The sequence below is a fragment of the Lagenorhynchus albirostris genome, chromosome 11 (genome assembly GCF_949774975.1).
Source record: "Lagenorhynchus albirostris chromosome 11, mLagAlb1.1, whole genome shotgun sequence".
Taxonomy (NCBI): Eukaryota; Metazoa; Chordata; class Mammalia; order Artiodactyla; family Delphinidae; genus Lagenorhynchus; species Lagenorhynchus albirostris.
This window is the reverse complement of record NC_083105.1, coordinates 5,706,069-5,728,470: the sequence shown is the minus strand read 5'-3', so window position 1 is coordinate 5,728,470 and position 22,402 is coordinate 5,706,069. Positions and strand designations below refer to the sequence as shown.

At 49.1% G+C, this 22,402-nt stretch overlaps 1 protein-coding gene across 3 annotated transcripts in view; it reads left to right on the top strand.

Moving 5' to 3' along the window:
- SAMM50 (SAMM50 sorting and assembly machinery component) overlaps positions 1 to 22,056 on the top strand; it is a 32,312-nt gene extending 10,256 nt beyond the window's left edge. Inside the window, exons 5-15 of one of the 3 annotated variants that reach the window (XM_060164554.1) lie at positions 41 to 147; positions 627 to 757; positions 995 to 1,082; positions 3,467 to 3,595; positions 4,094 to 4,165; positions 4,960 to 5,046; positions 7,578 to 7,648; positions 10,592 to 10,659; positions 15,505 to 15,651; positions 16,343 to 16,511; positions 21,845 to 22,056. In XM_060164554.1, coding sequence (XP_060020537.1) covers positions 41 to 147; positions 627 to 757; positions 995 to 1,082; positions 3,467 to 3,595; positions 4,094 to 4,165; positions 4,960 to 5,046; positions 7,578 to 7,648; positions 10,592 to 10,659; positions 15,505 to 15,651; positions 16,343 to 16,511; positions 21,845 to 21,890 — 1,115 coding nt within the window. In that variant the 3' untranslated portion in view covers positions 21,891 to 22,056. The remainder of the gene's footprint in view (positions 1 to 40; positions 148 to 626; positions 758 to 994; positions 1,083 to 3,466; positions 3,596 to 4,093; positions 4,166 to 4,959; positions 5,047 to 7,577; positions 7,649 to 10,591; positions 10,660 to 15,504; positions 15,652 to 16,342; positions 16,512 to 21,844) is intronic. The other 2 variants (XM_060164555.1, XR_009543253.1) reach the window with 2 other exon arrangements.
- The last annotated feature ends 346 nt before the right edge of the window (positions 22,057 to 22,402 follow it).

Here is a 22,402-nt window from a genome sequence, read left to right as displayed (position 1 = left end):
CTGGAGCTGTCTGAATTGTTTCATCTTTTTCACTTATTAGGTGACAATGCTCTTCCCAACGGGTTAGACGTTACCTTTGAAGTAACTGAATTAAGGAGACTAACGGGCAGTTATAACACCATGGTTGGGAACAACGAAGGCAGCATGGTGAGATACAGGTTTTTCCCTTCCTAACAGTGGAACTTTCAATCGTGAGCTTTGAAAACACGACTGATGGTAGTTTGGGAACTCTTTCATGCCCCTCAACCTTTATTTGTAAACTATCCCGTGGTCCTCATTCATCTTAGAGCTGATTATAACATGCTTTGTTATAAGTGTGGATTGTTTGGGAGTGATGTGGGCATATCACATGTTCATATTACTAGTTTCCTGTTGAAATTCCCCTAAACTCCAAACCCGTGGAGTTGACTTCTCTGAGCTTCAGTCAGAAGGTTTAGCCTTCTTGAATTCACCAGGTGTGTGCGCTCAGCGGAGGCACGCTTGAAGGATGAGGAGCGATCACAAATGAAAGGCAGACCCGCATCTACAGTTCTGTTCTGTTTGAGTGAGTCCCTTAGCTCACGCAGTCTTTCTAAACAGTTATCATTCCTTCCATTTAAACCCCTGCTATTTTTTTTTCCTCCTAGGTACTTGGCCTCAAACTCCCTAATCTTCTAGGCCGTGCAGAAAAGGTGACTTTTCAGTTTTCCTATGGAACAAAAGAAACTTCGTATGGCCTGTCCTTCTTCAAACCACAGCCTGGACACTTCGAAAGAAAGTAGGAAGCCAAACAGATCATTGAGTTCAGTGGCCTGGTTTAAAAGTTAAAATAGGTGGCTTGTTTGTGAAAAGAAACTCTGCAGAATCAGCTGACCCTTCTGCAGTGTTACAACAAGCCCGTAGATTTCCCCATGAAGATGAACCCCTGAAGTATATTTTTAAATCTGTTGATTTAAATGTGTACAAGTTACAATCACTGTTTCAGCTTTTAAAGCTCTGTCCCATTGTCTCCTAGTTTCTCTGTAAACGTATATAAAGTTACGGGACAGTTCCCTTGGAGCTCACTGCGCGAGACAGACAGAGGAGTGTCAGCCGAGTACAGTGTAAGTAGCCTTTCAGTCCTTCCCTTCGGACACTGGGACCAAAGAGTCTGTTGATTGATTGATTGATTCCCAAAGACAGCAAGTGGGGGCGGGGCCGGGCGCGCACAGCCACTGTGTGGTCCGATGCTCGGAGCCTCAGGCACTGCTGCTGGGGTCGCCCTCTGTTCTCTGCCCTGCCGGCGGGGCACCTCTTCACTAGCCAAGTGCACGTGCCGGGGCCAGAGAGTGGCTAATCTCCATGGTGGCAGCTCCTTTGACCTGGTCACATTTCTTCCCTGCTCCTGACTTCCTGGGACACCATCTGTTTGTCCTTCCTGTACCTGCTAAGATCGAAACCTGACAGCCAGTGAAAGTTACTTCAGGTTTCTGGAAGCTTTCATCATTGGTTTACAGTTAGTTGATGTCTAGCAGGATGCAGCGCATGGAGTTACTATCGTTTGACCATTTTTTGGCTTTACGATGAACGCTGCTCTTTCTTTCCTTCCTTTCTAGCTCATCCTTATTCCTCCCATCCTGTTCTAGGCTTTAGTTAACGAGGAAAGACCTTGAGACACAATCCCGTATAAAAATAGTTCCCCAAGTCTTCAGACCAGCAGCCTCGGGCTTACCTGCAAATTCATGGTCCCGAGGGACCTGCTGAGTGAGCATCACCAGGAATGGGGCCCAGGAAACTGTCTCAGCACGCCCCTCGTCGCCCCTGCCCCGTGACTGTGGTCTGACAGTCCCCAGTCCCTGCCCAGGCTTGCCTCCTGCTGTGCGCTCAGCCCCCTGTGGGCACTCGAGACGCATCAGCCACTCATGCTTCTTACCCTTGCAGCCCAAAGTCATGAAAACTGAGTGCTCCGAGGTAGCCAGGAGGGCGCAGCTCAGGATGGAGACGCATGTCCATTCTCACCTCGGTGTGGCCGCCCTACTCCATGTGCAGGGGGTTGCCCTCAGACCCTCCTGCCCAGTGCTGGGGACGCGGCAGCCGACACCCTGGCAGACACTCTTCTCTCCAGCCCTGCCCTCCCGCAGGACGCGGAGGCTACCGACAGGGTGGGAGGTTTCTCCCCACCTTTCTCTCCCGAGTCCCCTTTTATCTCTTTCTTTTAAGCCTTTTTGAAAGAGCAGATCCTCAGGAGAGTAGAAGCACCTTGTTTGTCCACATGGGATAGAGATGCAGGACGTCAGAGTGTTGGAATAGGCCGCGAGGGAGGGCAGGCAAAGGGACGCAAGGGCTGGAGCTCCTGCAGCTGCAGCCCTGCCGTTGAGAGCAGAGGCTGCGGAGGAGAAAACCGCATCCTCCTCATGTGTGTCCTCGGGGTCTGCACCCAGTAGGTGCTTGCTATGCAAGCCCAGTGGCATCATCTGGGCCCTGCCTCGTCCTCCTGCTGGGAATCCAGAGACACAGATGTGTCTCCTCTGAGCAGTAGTGTTTCTCCCGTTAAGAGCCGCCTTATAAGGGAGGGAGGAAGGCTTTACGTCAGCTCTCCCCCTCCCACAGGCATTGGGAAAGTGGCTGAATCTTGGGACCCTCATTGCAGAAAAGGCGGCTGGGCAGGCCTGCCCTCCCACCGTCTGCCTCCCCAGGACCTGGCCCGGTGCCTCGTGGCGGCTTCACGAGGAATCGTGCCGAGGTGGTGGCCCCACGTTGTCACCCTGGAAGCCACGTGGGCTGTCTGGGCCTGAGTGCCACGAGAATGCCCAGCGTGGGACTCCCTCTGGGGACTGACGTGGCCTGGCTCCCTTGTAAGGATTGCATCACTGGTGTCCTTCCCAAGGCCACCAAACTACGTCATTCGCTGTTCACAACCAACCTGGGCATTTCTCTAAGACGGAAGTCTAAGACAGGCTGGCTTGGCTTTGAGGGAAGAGGGTCAGGCCAAGAGGCGGGTCCCACTTGCCCGGACCCCAGCGTTCACTTGGCTCAGGCCTCTCTGGCCGCAGGGAGGAAGCTCTTGACTCATGTGTAACCTTGTCTCCTGGCTCTTCTCCAGGGGCTGATGTGGGTCATCTGGGTCACCTCTCCTGGCTGCAGACAGCCGGCGGGGTGTGTGTCCGATGGTCTTAGACTGGAAAAGGAAGCAGTCAGTTACAAAGCTGTATGCAGCTTTCAGACGAGCCACCCCGTCTCCGCACCCAAAGCACAGCCCTGCCCCTCGTGCAGTTTTTCCCTTTGATCGTGGCCATGGCTTTCTCCCCTCCTCCCTCCTGCCTGCCTGCTCTGTTCCCTCCTTCCCCAGCTTCCCTTCGTCTCTTCCTGTCTCCCATCCATCATTAAAAACATTGTGTCTTAGCTTTTAGTCCGTCCATTTAGTGCCGCCTCATCCCAGGACCTGACTTGGGGCGGCCCCCTGTCCGCACAGCACGGAAGGCTGACGGTTTCCCGTGTTTGCCTGCAGTTTCCCATTTGGAAGACCAGCCACACTGTGAAGTGGGAGGGCGTGTGGCGAGAGCTGGGCTGCCTTGCCAGGACAGTGTCTTTTGCCGTCCGAAAAGAGAGCGGGCACTCGCTGAAGTCATCTCTCTCGGTAAGGGCAGATGTGTAGATACTTTGATGCAGCCGTGCCTTAAGTTGGGAGAATAGCCTTCGCCTGCATCGGGAGGGATTGAGAAGCGTCACAGTTTGGGAGGCTAAAATGGTGCCTCCTGGTCACTTGAATTTCTGGACACAACCGCATGTCATTTTTTCTAAGTAACATCAGAGGTAACGGGCAGTGGCGTGCGTAAGAGCTGACTGTGGCATCTTAGTCGGGAGCTGGCTGAGTTGACTGGTCAGGGTGTCGAGCTCCCTGAGAGAACAGAGCCGGCGATGGGGTCGGAATGGCCCACCCAGTGGATGTGACTTGTTTCCCCGACTCTCCCAGGTCCCTCACATGTAACATGGGGTTTCCGTAAAGATTAAGTGTCAGAAGAGTTATGGAATGCTTAGCACAGTGCCTGGCATACAATTAGTGCCCAGTGAGTGTGTGGTGTTGTGTCAGAGGCCTGTTTGAAGTGCAGACGCCCCCGATCCGCATTTCTTTCAGCACGCGATGGTCATCGACTCTCGGAACCCTTCCATCTTACCGAGAAGAGGTGCTTTGCTGAAGGTTAACCAGGTAGTATTCCTTCCCCCGTGACTTCTGCAGGCTCCGTGACCCTGGAGGGATAGGGCATCATGCAAGGGTAGTCACGTTTTTAATACATTTTCCTCTCATTGTGAAAGTCCTTCTAGAATGGCTTGCAAAGGTGTCTGTCCCCGTTGGGGTTCCTAGCCCTGGATTTGCTCCCTGCAGCTCAGGCTTTGCCTTCACAGAGCACAGAGTCAGGATAAGGTTCCGGTCTCTTTGGTGGTGTCACTTACTAGGCCAGGAGGAAAGTTGTGATTTGATGGGAGTGACTTCCCTGGTGACCCTTGAAGAACACCCAAGGCAGGGGTTGTAACTCACATGCCGGGAGGGCCTGACAGGTGACCTCGGGGAGAAGCGGGGCTCCGACGCTCTGTTTGCCTGATCTCAGTGTCAGAGGAGCAGCTAGAAATCAGATTTTCATAGGAAATGTGCCAAATTGTAAAAGGTAGGCTGATTTTTTTTTTCCCCGCAAACACTGATTAGGCCAAACAAGCCGTATCGTCCTTAGCAAGCTCTGTAATGAAGTGTTGATGTCGCCAGTGTTTTGCTCTCACAGGCAAGGAATGCCATTCTCTGCGGTTACTCAGGGTGTTTAGTGATTGTGTACCTCTGTCAGGCCCCTGGTACCGTCCAGAACAACTAGGACGTAGCTTCTAGGAGACAGAAGTGGCGTGTTGCCTTTCTAAGCATACAGAACAGCAGACTTAACCGCAGTGACGCTGTTTAGAACCCTCTGTAACAGGTCTGTTGGCTCCCTTTGACCTGAGGACCCTCGCCCACAGGAGCTGGCAGGCTACACCGGAGGGGATGTGAGCTTCATAAAAGAAGATTTTGAGCTTCAGTTGAATAAGCAACTCATACTTGATTCAGTGAGTATCTCGCCAGAACATTGTCACCTGTGTTTTTATCTCTTGTTTTTGGAATCTTATTAGAAGATCTCAGTTCCCAAATATCAAAAACACTAAAGAGGTCAGAACACTGATGCTTGAAAGTCAAGCGCTTAATCTTTTCAGTTTAGCCAGACTTGAAGCTATCTTGGGGAGAAGCGATGAGCAGTCCCTTTAAAACTCATCTGTCAGTCATTGTACGTAAAAGAGCCCCTTCCCCACTTACCCGCTCAGGGCTGTCAAGCACGTGTGTCTGGAGGACAGGGCTGCCGCTTTCTTCGTCTCCTGCTGTTACTTCCAGAGAAATTCTGTGTCTTCACCTTGTTTTGCTAGGTTGTCAGGGCTCTGGGTGCCTCCAGGAGTTTCTGTGTTAGCCAGTTTGGTTTAGTTCCTCCTGATTCCCTCAGGACCTTAGGAGTAAGTGACTGGATTCAGACCGAGGCAGTGGAGCCCCAGGCTGGGAGACACCATGCTTATTCTCCAGTCTTCCCAGCGCCCGGGCGACTGAGGGACGGCTCTCCACACCCCCACCGCCTCCTTAGACCCTGGGGACCAGGAGTGAGTTTTAATGAAGTGGGACATGCTTTTGTTTTAGAATCATTTATCACTGCTGCCGGTCAGTCCTGGACTCAGTGCACTTCAGATTTGGTTCCTGCCTTTCCCCTGCCACTGCTCTTCCGGAGGCGGCCAGGGGCTTCTCGCTCTTCGGCGAGCTCTTTCTGGTCCCCTTCTGTGCTCCCTCCATGGCGCGCTGTCAGCCATTGTTGACTCCATTATGACTGCTTCTCCTTCCACGCCTCGGTTTCTCTTTCTCAGCCTCCTTTCCCCCCATCCATGCACCCACCCGCCCCTCCCTCCTTCCCACATATACTGGCTCCCAGGCACTGTCGGCGCTAAGAATACCTCAGTAAATAAACACAGTTCCCGTTCTTACATGCTAGTGAAGGAGGACCTACACGCAAATAGATTTATATACAGTTCGGCAGGGGTTCACAGGTGACGTGAAGAGCGATCCAGCAGAGTTAAGGGACAGAATGCCGCCAAGGGGGTGCTGCCTTATCTTCGAGGGCCAGGGGAGGCGTCTTGGATGAGGCCCGTAGCACTTAGAGCGACTTAAGGTGAGCCCTCCACCCTCAGTGGCGTCTCCCCAACAGCTGGTCGCCCAGAAACAGCTGAGGGAGCAGGGCGGGCTGACCAGGCCCAGGGTGCTGCCCGCTGAGCGGAAGACAGGTCGGTGAGTCCTAGTGACCGGCCGTGGAGTTTCAGCTGGGTGAGGAGCGGGAGAAGGGCAGGAGAGAGCGAGGGGCCGGTCCGCAGGTCCTGCTGGCACTGAAGGCTTGGGGGGCTGGTGCTAGAGGGAGCAGCTGGAGAGGTCTAGGTGCTGGGGGGGCCTGGGGGCCTTGGGCCCTCGTGGTCGCCGAGGTCAGCGGGACACGAGGCCTGGTGGGCTTGTCTCAGGTGGAGAATCAGTTCTCCTTGTTGCCCCTCCTTAGGTTGGGACCATTAGGCGGGGGGCGGAGGACAGCGTGCCGGGAGCGCCGGGAGCGCCTCGTCGCCAGGGGAGCTGCTCGAGAGCGCGTGCGGCTCTGGCGCCTCGCTTTGTTCCGCAGCATCTGTCACGCTGTTGAACAAAGACTTGAATTTCTCAGAATAGAGCGTTCGCTTGGCCCGCTCTGCCCACTCTGTCCCAGTTTTCGTCTATAATCCTTCCTACGGAAGCTTCTAAAAAGGAGACATCTGAGCAGCTTTGAAGGACTTGGGACTTTGCATGTCCGAGAGAGGACGAGGTGGGCAGAGGCGTGGGGATGTTCAGGAGAGGTGGGTAGGTGGGGGCCACAGCGGAGGCCTGGGGTCGGGAGCCCAGAGAGCATCGTTGTCGTTTAAGGCATCCCTGGGTCAGTTCTGTGCATGGATTACGTGGGTGTAAAGATTGGATCCCTGACCTAGGGTTAGGTCACTGCCCCTGACCTGTTAGAGGCAGGGCTCCGTCCCCGAGGGTTGGATTGGAAGTATGTCTCTTTGCATTTCTTACACGTAGCAGTCTTGCACCCGCTACCTTCCTTCTCCTGAGATGCCGTGCGCCCTCAGTCCTCTCAGGTTTTGAGGCCGAGCCAAAGAGGCCCGGGTGGATGCAGAATCCCTTGTCCAGGGCCCTGGTCTCCCCCTTCGGGCCATGGCTTGTCCCACTGGGTTTGGCTTCTCGGAGAGGAGGGAGCTGCCCTGTGTCGGCACGGAATCCAGGCCCTGCTTAGGCTGTGGGCTTATGTATAGTATGTCTTTATTCGAAATTTGAAGTTGCCAGTTATAAAAGTATCCACAAAACACTTCGAGCTGTAGTTCTTCCCCTGCAGGAGCCAGGTGTTCCCCTTCCGCAGCCCTTGTGCCCCGACCCAGAGCTCTGCACGCTGCAGGCACTGGGCACGACCAGATCTCAGGGTGTTTTCTGTCTGCTAATGCTCGTTGGAAGGAAAGAAACAGTGGAAGAAAACGGTTGTTTGTTTATATTTCGATAGGTTTTTTCAGCATCTCTCTGGGGTGGAATGTTGGTACCCATTGGTGATAAACCGTCAAGTATTGCTGATCGGTAAGTAATAATAAATGAATGGGTGGTTTGCACATGGTTTCCTTTGGATCTTTCTGCTTGGTTTATTAGAAGATATTTTAGAGAAGTTTAACTATTTAGGAAAGCAGATATTTCAAATTTTCATTTAGTTTTATGTTTAAGCTAATTTCAGAATACCCAGTATACCTCATACTTAATATTTTTCGCTTTTGGAGCAGAGAGATACTTTATTATACTAACAATTTTGTATTCTCTTTGAGTATGAAAGAATACAGTCCATACATGTTACAGAAATATAAAAACAGAGAAACATTTAAGTAAGTGAAGGAGTCCTGCTCATAGATAAGCGGAGTTAACATTTGGGACTGCGGTCGACTCTTGAACAACCTGAGGGCTAATCCCAGTGACGCTTGTAGTCGGCCCTCCGTATCCACGCTCCCTCCACAGCCAGAGTCAGCCAGCCACTGGTGGTGTAGTGCTGTAGCATCTGCTGTTGAAGGGTGTCCACCCGTAGGTGGACCCACGTGATCAAACCCACGTTGTTCAAGAGTCAGCTGTATTTCCTGTTAGCCAGTATTTTTGCGGGTGTGTATTTGTGTGAGCGTATATACATATAAATTCACGTACACATCTGTATTAAAGTGTTGAGATACTGTATTTTGCATGCAATTTTGTGTCCTCCCTGCTTTTTAAAAATTATACAGTAAATCAGTTCACCAAGTCATGGGAAATTTTTCGTAAGCAGCATTTTAATATTTCGTTATTTGCATATGCGTAGCACTGTGAAGAATATAACTTTGTAAATAATTTTTGTTCGTTTTGTTTTCTGAGGACAGATTCCTCAGTGTGGAATTACTGTCTCAAAAGAACAGGAATGTTTTTAAGGCTCGCAAAGAATATCGCTGGAGCCTGCTTTTCCGAAAACCTGCTTGTTTAGGAGTAGCTTCTGCTCCTGCCAGCAGAGGGTGAAGTTGTATTGTTGCTATTATTAGTTGCTGTTAGTAGAAATAGCACTATTGTCTTGGGGTCAAGGAGCTCTGTCTTTAATCTTGCATTAGGTAAACTGCTGCTTTAGCTTAACCTAGTTCAGCCTTCTTGGATGGCAGTTTGGGAGTAGAAAAAATCCTAATTTCTAAACTCTGAGACTTAACAGTTTCACCTCCGTGAATCTAAGGTACAGAAATGCATTCATAAGAGTACAGAGATTTATGTAGAAGGGTGTCCATCGGGGGCATTATTGAGACCAGCAGAAATTCTAAAACTACCCGTAGGGAAGTGATTAAATTCAAACACAGCCATTCTAAAGGGACTGTGTAATCATTAGAAAGGATGAGGTAGGTGCCCCTAAGTTAAAATTTGCACGGAAGTATGTTGAGTTGCTTGCCCTCTGATCAGGGGCAAAGCTTCTGTGTGCACGTGTGTGTTTGCAGGTAGCACCAGGGGTCTGGAAGTCAACCACCAAACCAGTGACAGTAGTCACTTCTGGAGATTGGAACACAGTGGACAGTAGGGAGGGGAAGAGCCTTTTCACTTTTTGTGTTTCCTGGATCATTTTAATTCTTTCAAAAGAATGTGTGTGATTTATCATTTAAAAAAAATAATAAAGGGACCTTGCTCTTTGTTTCTATAATTAATGTTAATGAGGTATTCAGAAAGGCTTTGCTTAGAAATCCCAGATAGTAAAGACACATTTTTAGACTTTTAAACTCAAGTTCAAATGAATAAATTCATAAAGGCTTTTATCCAGTGGGACAATGAGAAAAACAGTGCCCTCTTCCCTTTGTGCTGAGACGTGGGACGTTTGTGGCACCACAGGTCCGTGAGAGGCTGGGGGTGGTCAGCTGACCAGGGGTCAGCTGGTGTGGCTTCCATGACAGCCGTGTTGGAAAGACCATACACAGCTTCTCCGGTCATTTTAATTCATTATCTAGTAATTACCATGGTCTAAAATCGGGTTCTAAGAAGCTGTTAGATTTTATAGCAAATAGATGGGATTTCTAATTTTCTTTTTTTTGGCTGCGTTGGGTCTTCATTGCTGTGCATGGACTTTTCTCTAGTTGTGGCGAGCGGGGGCTACTCTTCGTTGCAGTGCACAGGCTTCTCATTGCAGTGGCTTCTCTTGTTGCAGAGCACGGGCTCTAGGCATGTGGGCTCAGTAGTTGTGGCTCACGGGCTCATTAGCTGTGGCACGCGGGCTCTAGAGCGCAGGCTCAGTAGTTGTGGCGCATGGGCTTAGTTGCTCTGTGGCATGTGGGATCTTCCTGGACCAGGGATCAAACCCGTGTCCCCTGCATTGGCAGGCGGATTCTCAACCACTGCGCCACCAGGGAAGTCCCTTTAATATTTTTTTATTTCATTGTTTTCAGTTTAAAAGAGTATGATAACCCAGTCCATTAAGGAACACAAGGAATTCATTAAAAAAAATTTTAACATACACTTTTTTTCTAATTAAAAATCACTGTAATAACATAAAAAAATTAAGATAACAATAATTCTATTTTGGTCTATTTCCTTCTAGTATTATTTTCCTCTTATTTGTAACATTCAGATCATTACTATTATATAATTTGTATCCTGCTTTTTTAAAAAAACTTAATTAATTTTTAACTTAATTATTGTGAGCATGTAGGAGGCTGTTTTGAAAAGGTGCTGCGTGATGAATTCTCATAGACTCCAGATAATTCCTTTGTAACAGACAGTCCACCTACGTGTGTATTTGCGCCTTGTGTCTCACCTGTGCCCCCAGAAGTGTGGCGCGTTTGTTTAGATGTATAGTCTTAGGCTAGATTACAAGCCTGGGTCTTTATGAAATTTACCATCCTCCCGTGCGTGTTCCTAATCCTGAAATGTTCCACCACGTGGAGATGTGGACGACCCAGTAGCGAGTGTGCGCCTTTTGCACTTTTGTCGTGCGATGGAGACTTTCCCCATCGGCTTTGCTCTGACATCTGCATCCTCTTCCAGGTTTTACCTCGGGGGACCCACAAGTGTGCGAGGGTTCAACATGCACAGCGTTGGGCCACAGAGCGAAGGTCTGTCGTTCCCCACAGCACACCAACTTGAAAAAATCGAAATTACGGTTACTTCTCACTTTTGAGCGCATGTATTGGTTTAAATCACCGCAGTAGGTACTCGTATTTCACCAGTGGAACTGGCACCTAACAGCATCCACCACACAGCAGGCACAGAAAGGTGTTTGTTGAGGAAACTGTAGAAAATGAGAAAAGATAGCTAAGCAGAAGATATACAACAGTCGCTTGTGATCCCGTTGGCCAGAGATGACGTGTGTGAGCATTTTGTTGTTTAGACATGCACATCCGTGCACACGTGTGTTGTTTACGTAACAGTTCTAACCTGTTTCTCCTACAGTAACAGTAACAGTGTATGAATAGATTTTTATAGGAATAAGTACTTTATCATTTTTAATGGCGGCTTATTTCATCTTACTGACAAACTATAATTTTTCTAAACTAATGCACTTTACTAAAAAAGTTTTTAAAATATATATATAAAATAACTTTAATATTACAGTAAACAATAAACATGCATTGTTTTTAAAAGACTTAGAGAAAATACAGCTAAACATTAATTATGGTTTTATCTGGGTGATGGGAATTATGAATAATTTTAATAAGCCTTTTAAAATGCATTTCTGCACTTCCCAAATTTTCCACAAGTTTACATTAAGCTTGTTTGTTTATTTATTGAGGTATAGTCAATTTACAATATTATATAAGTTTCAGGTGTACAACATAGTGATTCATAAAATATTGACTATATTCCCTGGGTAATGGACTTTATTTTTGAGAACACTTTCAGGTGAGCAGAAAAATTGGACACAAAGTACAGAGTTCACTGTACGTGCCCGTAGCATCCTTTATTATTAACATCTCGCATTAGCGTGGGACACTTATCACAATCGATGAGCCAACACAGATGTGTTACTACTAACTAAATTCCATAGTTCACGTTGGGGTTCACTCTTTGTGTTGTAAAGTTTCATGGGTTTTGACAGTTGCATAATAGCATGTATCTACGATTACGGTATTTTATAGAATAGTTTCACCACCCTAAAAATTCACCGTATTCCACCTATTCATTCCTCCCTCCCTTCCTCCCCCTCAGTTACTGGCAACCACTGACCTTTACTATCTCCATAGTTTTGCTTTTTCCAAAATGTCATATACTTGGAATCATACAGTATGTACCCTTTTCAGACTGGCCTTTTTGACTAAATAATATGCATTTAAGTTTCCTCCATGTCTTTTTTTTTTTTTTTTGGTCAGTGTACTTCTTAAATTTTTGTTTATGTGTGTGTATATATATATATATATATATATATATATTTTAAAGCGTAGTTGATTTACAATATTGTATTAGTTTCAGGTGTACAATATAGTGATTGAGTCCTCCGTGTCTTTTTATAGCTTGATTGCTCATATCTTTTTATCACCAAATAATATTCCATTGTATGGCTGTACCACAGGGTGTTTATCCATTCACCTGTTGAAGGACATCTTACTTGCAGGACATCCAGTTTTTTGCAATTATGAGTAAAGCTGATATAAACATCTATGTGCAGTTTTTTATCTGGACATAAGGTTTCAGCTCATTTGGGTAAATACCAGGGAGTGTAATTGCTGGATTGTATGGTAAAACTATGTTTAGCTTTGTAAGAAACTGCCAGACTGTCTTCCAAAATAGCTAACGTTTTGCATTCCCACCAGCAATGAATCAGAAAGATAAAAGCCTTATCATTTTTAATGGCTGCATATTTCATCTTCTTGCCTTACTGCGATCTTTTTAAACCAAATCCAAGTTTTAGACACTTAGTCTGTTTTCTTTTTTCTTACGTTTATATAACAGTGTATCAGTGAATAAGCTAACTGAATCTTTGTGCTCATCTATAAGTTCTACTTTATAATATAAAGTTCTAGGTGTGGAATTGCTAGGTCAAAGGATTTTGAGTATCCTTGAACATCCTTAAGGTTTTATATTGTCTCAAGAAAGCTTGTCTCAGTCATACTCTGTCCAGCAATGTGTGAGAATTCTGGTTTCTGGAACTCTCTCCAGTACTTGACATTATATCAGAGGATCTCCACGTGTTATTAAAAACTACAAAAACATCATTTAAGTAGATTCGTGTTATGACATTATAAAATATTCTATCCTGATTTTCTTAACTTTTTTTTTACATCTTTGTTGTTTCCACTTTATATTATTATAAATAGTGATTGCTCTGGGCCTAAATTTTTGTACAAAATATAAATTATTTCTTTTCATTTGTTTTTAGAGTGCTTTTATTTATTTTTAATTTTTTTGCGGTACGCGGGCCTCTCACTGTTGTGGCCTCTCCTGTTGAGGAGCACAGGCTCCGGACGTGCAGGCTCAGCAGCCATGGCTCACGGGCCCAGCCGCTTGGCGGCATGTGGGATCTTCCCGGACTGGGGCACGAACCCGTGTCCCCTGCATCGGCAGGTGGACTCTCATCCACTGCGCCACCAGGGAAGCCCCTAGAGTGCTTTATTAGTGTGTCTTTTTTTTTTTTTTTTGAAAAGTAACATAATTTCTTTTTCACTATAACAAGTATTATTTAGTGACTAGATGCAAGTTTTGGAGTCTTCCATTTTCCTGAAAATTAAAACACAGTGGTATTTCATTTAATTACCTATTAAAAGGCTATTGGTAAGATTATATGAGCAAGAATATAAATTACTGTAACTTTTCATGAAAAAATTTGTCAATATTTATCAAGAGCCTAAAACATATATATATGCATATATACACATATATATATGTACATATATATGTATATATACAAGGACTATTGATAATAGAACCAAACTGAAAACTGGAAGCCCAAATGCCCATCAGCAATAGAATAGGCAACTAAACAGTGGTGTCTTCACACTGTGGAATATTATACAGCAATGAGGATGAACAAGTTAGAGCCACTGGCTGGGTGGCATGAACAGGCCTCAGAAACATGCCAAAAACAAACCCAGATCCAGAGGATGCATACTGTATGATTCCACCTGTGCAGAGGTTAGCAAGTGGTAAAGTGATCTATACTGTCAGGTGAGCAGGTAGACAGGTAGTGCTGCACTTGGCGTGGGTGCTGGGTAGTGATTAGAAAGGAGAACAGGGCCTTCTGGGGGGCTGCACTTATCTGTTTCTTGGTCTGGTGCTCATTATATGGTGTGTTCTGTGCCTGGAAATTCACTGTGCTGTACACTTAGGATGTGTATACTTTTCTATGTGTATATTATACTTCAAGATGGTTTAAAATACCTGTGTGTGCAAGGAAGCCCATCACGGGTTAATGTCCACTTTCAAGAAATTCAACACCAACATGACAGTAGTCAAGGGGTAGATCGTTATATTATGTTACATATATGTGATTATTCAGGCGTCAAAATCACATTTTCAAAGAATATAAAGTATAAAAGGAAAGTGCTTATAATATAGTAAACTAAAAAAAAATATCAGGGGGCTTCCCTGGTGGCGCAGTGGTTGAGAGTCTGCCTGCCGATGCAGAGGACACGGGTTCGTGCCCCAGTCCGGGAAGATCCCACATGCTGTGGAGCAGCTGGGCCCGTGAGCCATGGCCGCTGAGCCTGCGCGTCCGTCCGGAGCCTGTGCTCCGCAACGGGAGAGGCCACAACAGTGAGAGGCCCGTGTACCACAAAAAAAAAAAAAAATCAGAACTGAAATGTATAAATATAAAATGACTTACATTTTGTTTTCTTATTTAATTATTCATTATAATTCACTGGATGAAAGAACACCAGATGTTAGCTGGTTATCTCTTAATGGTAGAAATTAAAGGAGGATTTCCTTTTTTCCTACTTCCATACATTTATCCCATTTTGTACAATGAGTATATTACTTTTTATGATTAGAATAAAATAGGTTATTTAAGAAAAGAGAGGAACACTTGCTGGGAAACGAGAAGCAAACCCAGCTGACCTCCTGCTTCCAGTCCGTTCTTTGTTTCCTCTAGAACTTCAGTATTAATAGTGGTTGAGGAGTTGCTGGGGCCTTTAAGTGAATAAGCAGTTCATTCCTTGAGGTTAATCTTGGAGACAGCCATATTTTTCTTTTTCATGGTCTGTCATTTTGTATTAAAGGGACTAAGGCACTTTACAACTAGTATTTTGTAACAAAGTATAAGCATTTCAGGGTTTTTTGTTGTTTGTTTAATGCTGTGGCTCTTTATAGTAAAATGAAATGGTAGGGACAGTTCTAGAAATAATGCAAATTATACTCTCAGTGGATCGTCTTGAATTTTGGCAAAAGTAACCAAAAAAAAAAACCCAAGTGGTCACGAACCTTTAAAAACGAGCCTCTTCTCTGAAGATGTTGAGCTGAGACAGTGTCCTTGTGCAGCAGGGAGCAGACACTGCGTACCTTTGGATTAATAGCATGTCCGGCCACTTCCAGAAACTGCAGAGACATTTTCTTCATTTTGTCTCTCTATATTGTGGTCTTGACATTTTTGCAGAATAATGCATTTCATGTACCAAGTGACAGTGATCTGGTACCTGCGGTTGTGGAAAAAGTGATTCCATGAGTTTACTTGTTTTATTCCAAGCATTTTACAGATATGGTAAATTACTGGCTTCATTCTTTCCTAAGTTACACATGAGCTTTTTTTTTTTTTCCAGTTAAAGCAAATTATAAAACAAACCAGGAGAAGAAGAAAGATTATTTAAGAAAGGCCGACAACGTCAGGAGTTATAAGGGCAGCTGCTCACAGAGCTCGGGCACCGAGTGTGTTGTGTTCACAGCACACACCTCGCTCATGTACGTGGTGGGACGTCAGTGTGGTTTTGAACCTGTGACCTTGTTTTGATCCGCACTCCTTCCTTGACTAGGAGACTACCTGGGCGGAGAAGCGTACTGGGCCGGTGGCCTGCACCTGTACACCCCGTTACCTTTCCGACCGGGCCAGGGCGGCTTTGGAGAGCTCTTCAGAACTCACTTCTTCCTCAACGCAGGAAACCTCTGCAACCTCAACTATGGTAAAATTTGGACTATTTAGCAACCGTTCGGCAGAGCTGACCTTATGTTTAAAAGCACAGGACACAAGTGGGTGTCTGTGTTGCATTTAGATTGCGTCGTCTCTAAGAGTAGGCACTGTGCCTACCTGAGACACCTGCAACGCCTGAGGTGGTGCCCAGAGTGAAGCTGTTGGTCGAATGGCTAGAACATGCATAACGAATCGTCAAAACGAATGCTGCCTTGCAAAGAGAAACCTGTGTGTTTAGCAAACATTTCTCGAGCAGTGACTCTGTGCCAGTCATTACGGCCACAGAGCTGAGTGAGACCTGGTCTCTCCCCTAGGAGCTCAGGGCCAGCCTCAGATGTCCTGGCTTGGGGAGGTGTCTGGAAACCAAGGCTTGGAGTAGGGCTTCCTGGGCCGTCAGCGGTGGGCAAATGCCATTATAGCCAAAGGGAACAGAACGTGCCAGGCCCAGAGAATTGAGAGGACCTGTGTTCTTCTGGGACGGCGAGGAAGTACCCAAGTACCCAAGGCAGGTCCCCAGCCCTGTCTTGAGTTTGGGCCTAATCTCACTTCATGCATTCTCCTCAAGTATCTAGGCCTGGCTTAAAAGATGACCAGAGGCCACACAGGGGGAGAGCCAGGGCTGTCCAAGGACGTGTGCGGGGGACCACGTGCTATTGGTCACACCTCCTCTTCTCTCTCTTCAGGGGAGGGCCCCAGAGCTCACATTCGAAAGCTGGCTGAGTGCATCCGCTGGTCTTATGGTGCAGGGATCGTCCTCAGGCTGGGCAACATCGCGCGGCTGGAGCTGAACTACTGTGTCCCCATGGGCGTGCAGGGCGGGGACAGGTACGTGCTGGGAGGTTCTCTCCACAGGTACATGGCACTGTCTTGTCACTTTGTTTTGGACATAGTTAATCACTTCACCAGTGGCCTTTAAAATTCAAGACTTCAGGAGAAATTGAATAGTTAGCAAAAGAATGAAAACGGATTTTTGTCCATGGGCTTCTCCATACAGTTTGGAGGAAAGGCCGTGATGTGTTCCCGTCCCCCCACCTTATGCTGTTTGCACTTGTCATCAGGTAGAGGGAGCTCCTCTGGCGGCCTGGCTGGAGGTGGTGGCCGCCGTTTTGGGTCCTGCGCTGAGCAGAATGAGGTGTTGCCGGTGGGGACTTTGCAGGCCGGGAGCCTGGAGGCTGGGTGGGCACAGCTCTGCTCGGGCCGCAGAGGACCTGCTTTCTGGCCCTTCTCCACCGGTCATTTTACTGACAAGATCTGCTGAATATTCATGGGTGAATATGGTATAAGGCCGATTACAGCTACAGAAATTAATTCTGTTTCTTAAAGTATTTGGTATGCATTGTAGAAATTTCAAGAAGTCCAGAAGTATTGTCATGATAGTATGTAAATAATACCATGGACTGGGGGCTTAAACAGCAGACTTGTATCTCTCACCGTCTGGAGGCTGCAAAGTCCAGGACCAGGGTGCCGGCAGGTTCGGTTCCGGGTCAAGGACCCTCTTCCTGGCTTGCAGATGACGCCTTCTCACTGGGCTCTCACCTGAAGGGGGCAGAGAGCAGGCTCTCTGGTGTCTCTTCTTACAAGGACACCAGTTCCACCAAGGACCCCATCTTAATTAAGTTGCCTCATCTAAGGTGACTTAGTTACCTCCTCAAGGCCCCACCTCCAAATACTGTCACATGGCAGGGCTGGGGGGTGGGCGTTTAGTGCTTCAGCCTGTGAGGACTGGGGGACACGGACATTCTGCCGGTAACCTAGTGTTTCTCTACATTTCAGGACTCTAGGCTGTATTTTTTTCTTCTCGGTGTTCTGTCTACATTCAGCTGTGATGCTGAGACATAGCCAGGCTTCCAGCGTGAAGTTGTAGTTTGTCCTTGTTTAAGGAAGTACTGTACCAGTCTTCCTCTCCCTGTCTTCTGCTTCAGCGTGGTGGGTGATGGTGTTTTGAAGGGAAACCACATTAGTAAGCTTTTAACAAAGCTTTGTTCTTAGGTGCACATCAGTGTCTTGTCATCCAGATCCTCTGTGGCCATCACTTCAGGAGAGTCTGCCCTCCTCCGCTCTCCCTGGAAGGCTGGCTCGGCCTGGGGCCGCTGTGCCGCCCTTCCTCCCCCGTACCCTCACGGGTCTGCTGCTCTGACGGCTGTTAATTCCCCTCCACGCCTTGCCTGTTCTTGGCACAGAGCAAAAGCTGAGAAAGGTCTAGTTGCTCAGGCTGAGTGTGCACTGGAGCCCAGCTGCACAGGCTCGGAGTGCAGCCTGGCCGCCCTGTGGCTGTGTGGCCCGGGGTGAGTTACTTAACCTCTCTGGGTCTCTGTTTTCACAACTGTAGGATGGGTGCTAACGATAGTGATTACTTTGCAGTTTGGAGGACTGAATGAATTAGCACACACGCAGCTTGTAGAGCGGTACCCAGCGTGTTGTCAGCAAAGCTGGTTATTTCTCGTGGTGTTGCTGCTACTGCTGCACTCGCCCTGGCCAGCTGTTCACAAAGGAAGCAAACGGTGTGTGTGTGTCCCCCGCCATCCGCAGTGGCACTGTGCGCGCCACATGACTGGCTGTGTTAGAGACATGCCGTAGATGGGATGATGTGGCCTGATTTCAGGGATGGTGAAATGTGGGGAAATGTGCACCTTCCCTAGAGCAAGCTTTGTGCGTTAGGCAACATCGTAGCTTCAGGAAATGAAGCTAACGTTGCAGGTTGCTTTCTGCAAAACCTTGTTCCCACCACAGGCATGGGCGTGGGGCTCCCTGGCGTAACAGCCAGGTGCTAAGTGAGTCCTTGCAGGGAGCGGCAGAGGTGCAGGTGATGAGCCTGCACCAACACCGGGATGAGGTCAGATAGAGCCGTCTAGGCCTGCGCTTCTCAAACTGTAATGTGCTTGGGTCTGGAGTGGGCTGCACTGCGGGTGGGCTGCGCGGCCAGCCCCTGCCCTGTCCGTCCCTGGCTGTGTGACCTGGGCAAGCCCTGCTGGCTCTGGGCCTCCGGTCCTTCAGACTGGAAGGCGCTGCCGTCGTGTGGCTGCAGCATCATCGGAGGCCACTGGGTGTCGCTGTGCTCCCGGAATCCGGGTGCTGCTCTCGGGAGCCCGGCTTCCGCTACCTGCCTCCCCGAATCTGTGCAGGCGGTGGAGTGGGTACTTCACCACTCCACTCTGCTCTCTCTCTTCAGGTTAAATTTGAAAAATATGTGGCAGCCATTAATTTCAAATGCGGGTTCTGAAAGGAGGAAGCATGCTGTGCGAGTGCTATTTAAAGACCAGAACATAAGGACGCTCCTCTGCCCCCCAGGCTGCTCTGTTTTGGGGTCATGGTGGTTGCAGCAGATGCTTCTCGTGTGCAGCGTCCCTGAGTAGGGGGACTCGCCGTCGCTCAGCGTATGGCTCTGTTTGAAGTTTTGTCATCAAAATTGGAATTTCGTGGCGTTCGAGTGATCTTGCCAGGGTTTAATCCTCATTTCCAAAGCGGAGCAGCTAGCAGGATGGGGAGTTACGTGCGTGCCAGACATCCATAGGCCCCCGCCCAGCGAGTGCAGTCGCTTTGTAATGAGGGTTTCAGATCTTTGCAGAAATGGAAATCGCTTTGAAATATTCGGCGAGTTTTATACCGGGGGTGACGTGTGACACCGTTGTCTCTGCGCTCTGACGGCGAATGCTCTGTGTCTTACCGAATGTGGTCCCTGGAAATGCGCTGGTGACTGAGGCAGCTGGCGGGGAGGGCAGCGCACAGTTAGTAACAGAGAAGGACCAGGCAGGGAGTCGTGGAGGGCTTCCCGGGGGAGGTGACAGCTGCAGGCTGCAGAGCAGCTGGAGCCAAGGTGTGCACGCACGGAATGCCTGCGGGCGCCAGCTTCTACCCTTCGCAGGAGCAGAAGTGAGGTGCAGGGCCGCCCTTGATGCAGGCGGGGCCTGAGATCCGGTCACTCTTGTCCCCCACCCGTCTCTGCCCTCCAGCCTCTCTGGCCTTTTCCCTTAGGGCACACGCCAGCGCCCCTGAGTTCTGACGCTCATCGGCCTGCTCCCTGCTGAATTCCCCGTGCTAGACCGGCGCCTGGCGTTCCTGGGGGCTGCTTGGGGGAGGATGGGCGCCTGGCGCTGGGGGACCTGGTGTGGCCTTCAACGAGCCCTTGGCGCCGAGTCCGAGGCGGGCCGGGTGCAGGCAGGGAGCCTCCGGGTGGTGCTGGAGTGGCGCAGCTGGGCCGCCCTGAGACTGCCGATGGGAGGGGGAGACTCGAGACTCGGGGCCTTTTCTGAGGCGCCTACTGGATTATAGGCATATGGGCACACGGGACACAGAGCAGGAAGGTGGGCGTTTGGTGAGGCTGTCTCCGTGCACCTGGCATCCGGGACACTGTTCTGGATGTGTGTGGTGGGTATTTTTCCTGTGACACGTTTATATGGTCTCTGAACATAAACCTGTGCTTGTAAAGGTGTTTAACCTGTTTACAGTTGGAGTAGACGAGCCTTTATTGGAATGCCTGCTTGTTTCTGAATCGTGTAAGCCCAGGGCTTGACTTATTTTGATCTTGATCAAGCCTATTTTCAGACATTTTTCTAAACAGCGAATGCAGGCAGGGACTACTTTTATGGACCTAATGATATAAAAGGTAAAAACACCTCGTTTAGATCTGAGCAGAACGAAGTTGTACAAACACAGCCATGGTTCTGACTGGATCTTTGCCTTTTAAGGACGGTGGTGAGGTTTACTCAGGGTCACAGGGGACTGTAGCTGTCCCTTCTGGTCAGGTGACTTCTGCTGATATGGTTTAGTGAGCGCCCTTGACCCTGCAGAAGGTCAGTGACAACAGTTAAGGTTCTCTCTTTTGAGTCCCTTAATTGATCAGATATTTCATTCCCACGCTGAAAAAGAAAAACTTTCTGCCAGTTTTCAGGTGCTGTAAGTTCTGAGATTGGGTGACAGCACAAGCGTTGTGACAATAGAAACATTAGCTTTTCTCTGAATGAGGGGGCTGTTCTCTTCCAGTTTTTCTGGAAACTCTCCAGAACTTGCAAATCTGCTGTGTTCCGCAAACACTCCATCAGCTGCTGGTTGGGATTCGGAACGTTTTTTCCCTGGAAGCTCATGCTTTCTGGTGTTTAGGTCCCGGGGTTAGGTCCTCTGTCCCGAGTACAGTACTGGCCCTGCCCCGAGCACAGCCAGCAGGTGGGCAGCACGGGAGTCCGTCCTCCACGGTGTGGGCTGCAGGGGGAGCGGTTCTCGGCCTGGCGGCGCACCAGCATCACTGTGGAGTCTCCGGAGTACAGCTGCCTGGGCTGCGGCCCGTGATTCTCAGCCTGCGTGCGGCCGGGGCTTGAACCAGGACGTCATGGAAACAGCAAGGCCTGCAGCAGGGCGTCCTCCGAGGCAGCAGGGCCCGCGGGCGCGCTTGCGTTTGGGTCCAGGGTTCTGCTCTGAGGCTCCTGCCGTGACCGCAGCCATCTCCTCACTGCCCAGTCCGTTTGCTCATCTGAAAATGGGCTCAGTGATCTGTCTGCCGGTGAAAGAGCAGCACACTGAATGTAACCTGCACAGCGTCAGCGGGTAGCAGGCGTTGCAACCCACGTGCCCTCTTTGCATCCTCCCTTTCCTGGGAAAGGGGCAGGTTCTAAAGAGGCAGGTTAAACCCTTTGGGGCTGTGGGTTCTGCCGTCCTCCCCGCCCCCTCCTGGGCCTCCCTGTGTCCTGTGTTTCGCCAGGGGCCCTTGCACGGCCACGTCTCTGATCACCTGTCTGCCCTGCGCTGTGCAGAAGGTGCCTCTTCTCTGGTAGCCTCAGAAATAAACACGAAGCTTTCCTTCCCACCCCAGGAGTTTTGTTTTCATGAATATTTCTCTCCCAGGTCCTTCTCTTGTCTAGGGGCCAGTTGGGTCAGGATTGGGGGGGAAACAGAGAGGAGTAGAGGAGGGAGCAGGGAAGGGGGATTCGTGTCTCCATTTTGTTCCCTTTTCCATCCTCCAAAGGCTGGTTCTCAAACCAGCAAAGGAGGGAGTGCCTGGGGACAGCTGGTGAAGCCGGGTAGCCGGGAGGGAGGAAAGAGGTGAGAGGCGGGCAGGAAGAGCCTGGCATTGCTTCTGAGACGTGCACGTTTCTGGAATTGTGCAAATGGCAGCGTGAGCAGAGCGGACCACAGTGTTGATTTCCTGCCTTAAAAAAAACAACAAAAAAACAACAAAAAACTTTTTTTTTTAGGATCTGTGATGGCGTCCAGTTTGGAGCTGGGATAAGGTTCCTGTAGCCGCAGAGCACCCTCTGTCCCCTCCAGCAGCAGCTCTGGGACTTGGGCAGCAGTGAGTCACTCGGTGCCACACACTTTGTCTCCAAATAAACACGTTTCATGTGATTCTTTGAATGCAGTCCTTGTGGGAAACCATGTCAATAAATTTTAGAGACAAATACTCAGATGCACTGTGGGTGTGATTTGCTTTCCGCAGCCAGTGTGCCCACGCCGGCTCTTCCTGAGGACCGGGTCAAGTCGCCCGCCGTGCGTTCTCTCACATGTGCCCCGCCGCGGGGAGGGACGTCAGATGTCTCCCGATTCCTCCTCGTCCCGCACTCTTCGGTTCGTTCCCATGCGTCAGAGCGATCGGCAGAGAGCTCGGAGGAGGCGCAGGCCCGCCGCTGGGGGGTGCGTGCGCTCTGGCTCCATGCGGCTGATCCGAGGGGCCCGCATCAGCGGGGGCTGCGGTCGCAGGGTCATCTCCGTGTGTGTGAGCGCCCTGCGAGAAGGAGCTGCGTGTAACGTCATGG